Source organism: Akebia trifoliata, chromosome 6, assembly GCF_017979445.1.
Source record: "Akebia trifoliata isolate Shusen 1 chromosome 6, ASM1797944v1, whole genome shotgun sequence".
Taxonomy (NCBI): Eukaryota; Viridiplantae; Streptophyta; class Magnoliopsida; order Ranunculales; family Lardizabalaceae; genus Akebia; species Akebia trifoliata.
The window spans coordinates 11066705-11076123 of record NC_141380.1 but is presented as its reverse complement, the minus strand read 5'-3'; the positions used below and the strand labels follow the sequence as shown (position 1 = coordinate 11076123).

At 34.9% G+C, this 9419-nt stretch overlaps 1 protein-coding gene across 2 annotated transcripts; it reads left to right on the top strand.

Moving 5' to 3' along the window:
• Positions 1-270: 270 nt before the first annotated feature.
• On the top strand, positions 271-8775 carry LOC147400205 (PRP38 family protein). Of its 2 annotated transcripts, none has more exons than XM_086445809.1 (7): positions 271-472; positions 2443-2737; positions 5233-5354; positions 5502-5592; positions 7190-7316; positions 7401-7474; positions 8166-8775. In XM_086445809.1, exons 2-7 carry the CDS (start codon positions 2448-2450, stop codon positions 8578-8580), a joined length of 1119 nt encoding a protein of 372 aa, XP_086301935.1. In that variant the 5' UTR covers positions 271-472; positions 2443-2447; the 3' UTR covers positions 8581-8775. The 2 variants fall into 2 exon arrangements, with proteins under 2 accessions (XP_086301935.1, XP_086301934.1); XM_086445808.1 differs by having other exon boundaries at positions 2405-2737.
• The last annotated feature ends 644 nt before the right edge of the window (positions 8776-9419 follow it).

Sequence of the window (9419 nt, the reverse complement as noted above, 5' to 3'; positions counted from 1 at the left end):
TCAAAATCTCGTCCGAGTTAATCGATACAAACGAGTTAAAGTCTCAACCCTCAATTCTTTTACTCCTAAATCTATTTTTTTTATATTTTATTTTTTTGGATTTATTTGTTTTAAGGAATTATTTCTGAATTATTTCAAATTTTTTAAATGGTTAAAAATCATTGTCTCAATGTCGAACGAGACGAGACGTATCGTCCGAGTCAACTCGGTATGCGAGCTGAACGAGACGAGACGTAATACCGAGTTAAAAAACCATGCTCCTACAGAAACAAAGAGAGAGAGAGAGAGTCTCTCGTTTGGAACCCTCGACACAACACCTGGATAGAACCCTCAAGAGCAGATCTCTCTCCGTCTGGCGACTACGGCGGAGAGTTCTCCGCAAGAACATACTCTTCTCTCTCGCTGTTTGTGGAGTAATAGTGCTCTTTATCCCTGCTAAAGATACCCTTAAAGTTCTGATCTTTGAAACCAGGTATTTTTGGTACTCTTTTGAGCTTCTATTCTCTCTACTTTTAAGTGGTTTTGCGTTTCTCTTGATGGGCTTGCATCTCTTTACCTTCTTCTGTTTTCCCCTTTTTTATTATTTTCAACATCTTTTGCTTTGTGGGTTTGAATCTTTGATAGGGTTTGATCAAGAAAAGTGGGTGTTTGTTCGAGATGTGAATTTTTTTTTTTAATCCATCATGTTTGAATCTTGATTATGTGCTTTGGTTTGGTTTGATCCTCTCTCTTTCGTACTATTTGGCTTTTCCTGCATGTTGAGAGATTTGGGGAACCTGCATTGTTGCTGTAAAAATCTTGTTTTGGGAGGGAAAACCTTCGGTTTATTATCAGGGTCTGTATATTCCTCTTATTTTTCCTGTAAAAAATGTTTTTTTTTCCTAAGTAGGTTATAGGTTTATCCATGTTTGCTGATGAAAGTTTCCATACCCAAGTGGGTTTCAGTTCTCTTTCTTCTTAGGAACAACAATGGGGTTTCAATGATTTTTTTTTCTCTTTCTCCTTGATTCAAAAGATTGTGTGGATTTGGGCTTTGGGTTGGAATTTGTAACTCCCTTGTCTCAATTTCATTTCCTCTATTATATGGCAAACTTCCAACAATTATAATTCCCATAACTCCTAATTCCCAAATTTTTTGGAGATTCAAAACTCCCATTTCATCCTGCCCATGCCATCCAAGGCTTTCTTGTGGTGATTGATGCCTAAATTCCATGTCGGGTACCCTGACCAATTCGAAGTGGTCTACACTTTAATGTCTGATGTTTTGTCTCTAAGTATCTTGACCACATTGTGGCAACCAATGCCAGCATTACGTGTTGAGTGCACTATCGATGACTTCGAATCCAAAACAAAGACGACTTTGTCCAAGAAGAGTAAATAAGAGCTCAATTGAATCTATAGAGTTCTGTTTATTTTGATCAAAACGATTTTAATTTTTTAATAATAAATCAGATCCACTGGATGACCTCAACCATCAGATTGCATTACCTTGTGCTTGATGGAGTTCCATGAAGAAGCCAGCTAATCAGATGGTCAGGATCATAATTCAAGTACTCTGTTTATTTTTGGGCCTTTTGGTTTATATTCCATCTTGTTTATATACAACAAAACTTCAAAAATTGAACCACAATCTTCAATTTTTATTTTTTAATTCTTTTACTTTCTACTTGTTTTTGGTTGTTCTTTATTCTTGGTGATAGTGCTTGCTTTTGGTTGGCCTAAAATATGATTAATACTCTTATTATTCCATTTGACAATTTAATAACATGTGATGAGTTTTTGGGTGCTTATATCAATAACCTCAGCTTGACATAAAATAAATAGATGCTTTTCATTGAGATATTATGGTCTTTGATAGTTGTAGTGTTTTTTATTAGATAATTGTATGTATTGTAAAACATGTTATTCTTACTAGAATATAGTTGGCTATGACATACAGTAGACAATGATCAGTTATGGATACAAATTTTTTTCTTTATATAGTTTTATGTATGATGATACAAGTTTCATTATATGATAGTTGTCATATTTTTATACAGGTTTTATTTTTCATATGTCCAATATTTATGGGGAGGTTTTGTCGAATTGTTGTTTTTTAAAAAGAAGAAGTATATTTTGAGTTTAAAATGATGTTATAATGTTTTTATTGAATAAAAACAATAACTGTTACTTTTTTGGAGCATAAGATGTTGCGTTATAATGTTAAAAATAGTAATGGTTACATATAAGAGCATTATGATCATTTTAACAGAATCCAGAATAGTTCCCAAACACAAAATTTTGTCAGAAGTACTTCTCAAAATCTGCATCCAAACGTACAACATATTCTAAGTATTTCTGGCTCTTGTATCTACACGGGCCCTAAGTTTTATGGTTTTTCTTCGATTCTTTCTTCAAAAATCAGAACTCAAAGGGGGCAAAGTTAAGGGTTCCTTTTCACAGAAACAATGGCGAATCGTACTGACCCTACAGCGAAGAACATTCGTGGGACGAACCCTCAAAACCTAGTGGAGAAGATATTGAGGTCGAAGATTTATCAGAATTCGTTTTGGAAAGAACAATGCTTTGGTCTCACAGCAGAAACCCTAGTTGACAAGGCTATGGAGCTCGATCACCTTGGAGGGACCCATGGAGGCAACCGAAAGCCCACACCCTTCATGTGTCTTGTGATGAAGATGCTTCAGATTCAGCCAGAGAAAGAAATCGTAGTCGAATTCATCAAGAATGAAGACTACAAGTAAGTTTTTTAATTTTTTTTTTTGGTTAATTTCCACCTTCAGATTTCAAATAGAGAATAATTTGAACTTGGGTTGAGCTAATTGTTTCATTTGATTGATTTTTTAGCAAAAAAAATAAAAAAATTGTTGAATGGTTGATGAATTTAAATTACTAAATTGAAAGATTAAATATGTTGGAACTAAATCACTCATGATTTTCGATTTAGGGGTGAGTTTTCTGGAGCGAGCTTCAGAAAAGTGAGGGGTTTTGGCTTTATATGTGGTTTTTGGGTCTTTTCATGTGGCAAGTTTAGCCCAATATCACAGACAAAATAGGGCATGTTTTTATTGTTCTTTCTTGAATCTCTATTTGAAAATTAGGTCGGCAATTTATATGAGAAAATTACAAAATGGCAAGGCCTATGCATCTCCTTGTTTATAGATTTGGATATGGGAAAAAAATTGTGTTGATGGGTGAAGTTTTAGAATAAATTTGGTTTGATTAAAATTCAGCGTAGTCTTTCTAATTTGACCAACCACAAAGAAGTTCAGAGAATAGGGGAAGAGTCACCACCTGATTTCTTTTGATTTTTTTTAAAAGCATATGTTTTCAAGAGTACCTATGACAGATCTATGACTGGTGTGACAATGTGTGAGAGAAATGAGTTATCGGTTACAATTGGTTTACATTAGAGATCGATTCTAAGTACACATTTATTTTCTCTAGTTATAGATGAAGTAATTGCTTATATATTTTCTTCTTTTTTGATAAGCAAGTAATTGCTTATATTCAAGAACCATGTACCTGGATAATATTACTCCGTAAGACTAGAGGAGTCATCGTAAAACTAGAAACATAGAAAAAGGGTTGGAGTCCAAGGTCTTTATAATAAGTAGAACAAGACCAAGTGTATAGAGTGTGAATTTAGCAATGAAATCCATGAAGAAGAATGTCTTGTAAAAATTTATGGTCTAGAAATACCTTGAAGCTACCATTTTTGCCATTTTCGGGTCTGTCATACGTAGAGATGGAAATATTCAGGAAGATGTTTTATCATCTATTAGGAAAACAAAAAGATTTGAGGAAGTTTTTTTTTTTTCCATAGTATGTGATTGTTAAAGTGGAGGCATGCATCTGGACTGCTATGTGGTTGATGCATGATAATCAAGTTTAAAGAATTTTTTTTATAATAGAATGATAAAACGAAACATGCTTTATGGAATTGAATGTTGAGTGGTACGAAGCATCATATTAATAAATTGAGTGTAGAAAAGATAAGGATGTTGAGAGGGATGAGTGCAAGGACTGGGAAGAGAAAATTAGCAATAAACAGATTCAAGAAAAGGTAGGAGTAGCTCCAATAGGAAATTAACAAGAGAGTGATTGAGATGGTTTGGACACGTTCAACAAAAGCCTAATATAACCTTAGTTTAAAGGAACATACGAATTGAAGGTTCTAAAAGTGAGAGAAGAAGACACAAAAGAACATGGATTGAGATGGTGAAGGTGGATATAATCACTTATTCAATAACAGAAGATGTGTCTTTGTGCATAATTGAATGGAGGAATAGGATTCTTTTAGCTGATCCCAAATCTTTGGGATAAGGCTTTGATGATGATGATGGATATATGTGTGTTCCATACAGATAACAAGCTTGTTTTAAAATTAATTTTTAATTTTATTTTTTATTAGTAATTAGCAACCAAATATTGTCACATATAAAGGGTAATTGATATCTAAATCCTAATGTTAAGGGCAGAAAAAAAAAACAGGTATATCATGTGGATCGCATTTTCTTATGAAAAAATTATGAGTGTGTTTCTGTACCATTGAAGTACAGTTCCATATAATGCATTTTCTCAAAAATTTCCAAAGCCACAATTGATTTGTGAATTATATGCAAATTTATCAATAAGGGGCTGACATGGACAGGAACACTATCTAATCCAGAGAGTTGTCTATCAGATGGATGGTCTGGAATTTTGGATTGCCCACATCATGTACCCAGATGGCCAGATAAGTCTGCCACTTCGAAGAGATGTTGTAGTATCGCTTCAACCTTTTGCCTTTAAGAGATGTTTTTAGTAAAGTTTTTTAGATCCAAATTTGGGATTTTTTGAAAATGCCACCTTGGTGAGGTGGTAAAATCTATGTGTGGTAATACTACAGACCTGGGATCAAAACCCAACCTTCACCCTTGTACTCATAAGAAAAGGAAACTTCTTGGAATTGTAGAATTTAGGATTTCGTACTCATAAGAAAAGGAAACTTCTTGGAATTGTAGAATTTAGGATTTCATTCAACATAAAATCTTTCAATTTGCAAGGTAAATTTTTACAATTATGGACTGTTACCTTTTATGAGGAAAGATGCTTAACTGCCTTGACTTCTACCATGCTGTCTTCATTCTTTATCTACAGTGTTTGTTTTCTATCCATTGGTGGATGCCAAAACTCTTGATTTTGTCTTTCATTTTTATGATTTTGATTTAATATTTAGTGCTGGTGTTACAGATATGTTCGTGCACTTGGTGCCTTTTATTTGCGTCTAACTGGGACAGATACCGATGTGTACCAGTATCTTGAACCACTGTACAATGATTATCGAAAACTGAGGCAAAAATTAGCAGATGGACGTAAGTATTTTGGACTCTCTGATTGCTTTCTATTTGATTTTCTTGATTTCAAATTTGTTGTTCTTTGTATTTCACTTTGCTAAAATGCAGGGTTCTAAATAGCTATATTAATTAACATTGTTTTGATTTTTTTTTTTTCCTTTTTAGGCTTTTCTTTGACCCACGTGGATGAGGTTATTGATGAACTTCTGACAAAAGATTATTCCTGTGACATCGCTTTGCCACGCATCAAGAAAAGGTGAGTTTTTTGGACTTGATTTGTACTCTTATAATTATAAATTTCATTCTCTTCGTTGTGTCCCTGTCATATATGATATTTCTTGGGTAATTGATTTACTTATTGGAACGGGCTTGGTATAAAAGCTTACCACAATGATCTGCATTAGTCGTCTTGTTGCAGAATGACACTCACATAGCTTCATTTCTATGTGTAAGCTTTTTTTCTTTTTTGGTAGGTATAAAATTTTATTGGAGGAAACAAAGAAGTAGGAGATAAGATAAAATCCAGGCCTTACTTTATTACAAAGTAAGTCCTTAAAGGAAACATCTTCAAAGGATTTAACACTAGAAAAACAGGAACCCTAAAATGGTAATGATGACCAAGTGTAAAGTCAGTTCCTTCCCTTCAAAAACGTGATTGTTCCTCCTCTAGATTACTCAATTTACAACAAATGGCGTAAACCTCCATAAGATCCTTTCATTAGAGTGCCTACTTTGAAAGAGGGATGATATAGAGCTAGGAAAACACCATGGAAGGTTAAATAGTGCAATAAATTGTGATAAGACACGTGGGAAAATTTGCAGTGGATGAGAAATTGACTAACAAATTCACTGCATACTTTAGATAGGAAGTACTGAAATAGTATCCCAAGAAATGATGTTTTCCCTAGTTAAGATTTTTTTTTTCCAAGGCAGCCAAAAAAAAGCTAGTTTAGACAGAACTTTTGGGCCCGGGACACCAATAGCTGGGAATTCCAAGGGTGAGACTTGAGCAAGATATTAGTAAAGAGATTTGACTGAAAAAATTCCATCCAATTTTAACGCACGCGGCCTCATCGCCAAGATAAATGGGAATGATAGAGATTTGGCTAATAAGACTAGTTAATAAACTTAAGCTCCCAATCATTGAATCTTCTTTTGAATCCATAGTCCTGAGATAAGTCTGAATTAACAACTTATTCTTATAAGAAATAGTATATAAATTTGAACTTGCACTTTATTAACACCATTGATCCTAGAACCGGACTCTATACCATTTACTAACCCTGAAGGTGATTCAATGCAAAACTCTGGGAGAACTTTGAGTGATACCTTTCCATATTCCACACCCAAAAGAAGAGTTTACTTGTCCACCAGAACCATGACATTTTTTCTCCCCCTATGTTGCCTAAATAATCCTGTTTCATAAGCTATCCTTATCTTAGCCAAACCTCCAAGATCAATTACCCAAAAGTGCTGCATTTGTAGGTTTCATGTGTTGAAAACTTAGTCCCCTTGTTTTTTTTTTTTTTGGTGAGCAGCTGTGCTATTATTAGATGGAATTTGCATTTTCCATCTTTATCTTTCCACAGAAAATCACGAAACATTTTGTCTGTCTAATTGCAATTCCACACTTTTAGGCATTGTTTCTTTGGTCTTTTTCAACCTTTGGATTTATATAATTAAATTGCAATTAGAAGCACTTGCTTTCGATGAAGTTGATAACTTTTGATAATGCAGCATAGAGTGAGTCAGGTAGAACAAATATATGTTAAATCTATCCTCTGAGCTGTCTTCTTTGAGCTTAGGCTAAATTTTTTAGTCCTGACTTTTACAAACGGACTCCATATTAACAGATGGACTCTTGAATCACTTGGGACATTGGAACCTAGAAGAAGTGCTTTGGAAGATGATTTCGAGGAGGAAGAAGAAAAGGAAGAGGATGACCAAGCAATGGCTGCCTTAGAAGCCAGCCACGAAAAGGTTCATAGTTTCTTTCTTTAGCTAACAGAACTTTTTTGCTATTGACCATTTCTTATATTTTTTTTGTGTTCTTATTCGTAACAGGATTATCATCACGGACGAAGTCCTACAAGGGAAAGAGATAGGGATAGGAAACGTGACAGTCATAGGCAATACAGGTATAATTTCACTGCAAGAATGCTGTAATTGACCAAACATGCACATAAGGTAGACTTAGTTCATGTCATATGCTGAATGCTAGGATGTTTGTTTTGTTAAAGCCTCGATTTGACATATTGTTTGCTTGTAGTTAGGTTGTTTGTTGGATGACATAGTTTGGGCAGACTAGAATGAAGAAGTTGGGTAATTCAACATTTTCAGGAAATATATTGTCAGATCTAAGATATTCCTTTGACAGGCCTTGTCTCCATTATGGGTCAATCTGCATTTTCATATATAGATAGTATAGAATTTATTGGAAGCTGGTGCATGTTCAACTCTTTTATTTCAAGAGTTATGTTACTGCCATGGCATTTGAAGCCCTGAGTAGGTTTAAAGCTTCCTACAGTAATGTCCGATGACTCTGCCAGGTTTCTCTGTACTGGTAGTGTGCAGTGAGAAGTATGATGGGTCACACATCACAGTCTAATATGGGAGATTATTTCCTATGGTATTCAAGTTCTTTTTAACATTATAGGAGGAGCTCAAGAGTTGAAAAGTCGAGCCTTATAGTGAAGTTGGCTCCAAGTTTTCTATTATGCTTTTAGCTTTGTCTGATGTATTGATGCGTGTGCTTTAACAACATTTGCAGACTTAAAGCATGTTTATAAAGCATATATGATTTATTGTTTCTTGTTTGTTTTTATTCAGAGACCGTGACTATGACCGGGAGCGTGGAAGAGGGCGTGAAAGAGATAGAGATAGAGAGAGGGACAGAGACGAAGATCGTCACCGTTTGCGTGAGGAAAAGGACTATGGTCGTGAGAGGGTGAGGGAAAGGGAGGACAGGGAACGGGATAGGAGAGATAGGGATCGGGGGAGAAGGAGAAGCCGCTCAAGAAGCAGAAGTAGGGACCGTAAGGATCGGGATCACCGCAGGAGGCATGTTCGTAGCAGTGGCAGCCCTCGAAGGCATGCAGATGAGGATGGGAATGCCCGAGAGGAGACAAAGAAGAAGAAGCAAAAGAAAGAGAAGAAAGATGATGGGACGGACCACCCTGATCCCGAGATTGCTGAACAGAATAGGATCCGGGCATCACTTGGGTTGAAGCCATTGAGGCCATGAAGTGAGATGATTAGGATTTGGTTTCCATATATCGCTTTTAAGAATATATGTATGGAGTACGAGCTACATTGTGGCTGCTATACAATGTGTTCCTTGGACAAGGACAATGCAATCTTATGTGCTTGAACCAATTTTGTGTGCATGATTTTGAGATTTTAAGAAATATATAATTACTATAATGTATTTTTAATTGTATCTTGGTTATATGGATATATGCAGTCAAGGTCATTGAAATTTGAACTAATGAGCCCTTCCAAGCTTTTGAGCAGTAAACATTAGGCACAAAAGAAGGAAGTCCATTCACATCAAGAAAGAATGAAGCCATATCAAACAAATTGCATGAGTGACTCATAAATCATATAATATTATCCCACATGAACCTTGGAGACTTTGCATTGCTGAGAAAATGAGATATTGAGACTTGAAATAATCCCATAGGAATTAAAATTAAATCTCTTGTCATGACAAATTATTGATTTCATCTCATATCTCTGAAAATCTTTCAAAAAATATTGTCATTGCTCTTGAAAAAAGATTTCGAGTCCAATGAGATCCAAATCAACAAAAATAAAAGTTTTAAATAAAATGATGAAAATACCCTTTGTGGGCCTACATCTCCCAAATAATCTGAAACTATTATCTTTGATCTCAAAAATGAGATTTCAAGTTTAATGAGATCAAAATTGACGAAAATAGAGAAAATTTTTAAAAAATTAATAAAATGATCAAGATACCCCTCGTAGGTCTCACATCTCTGAAATGTTTCGAAAAAACCATCATTATTCTCGAAATGAGATTTCGAGTCCAACGAGATCCAAATCGACAAAAAGTGGAGAATA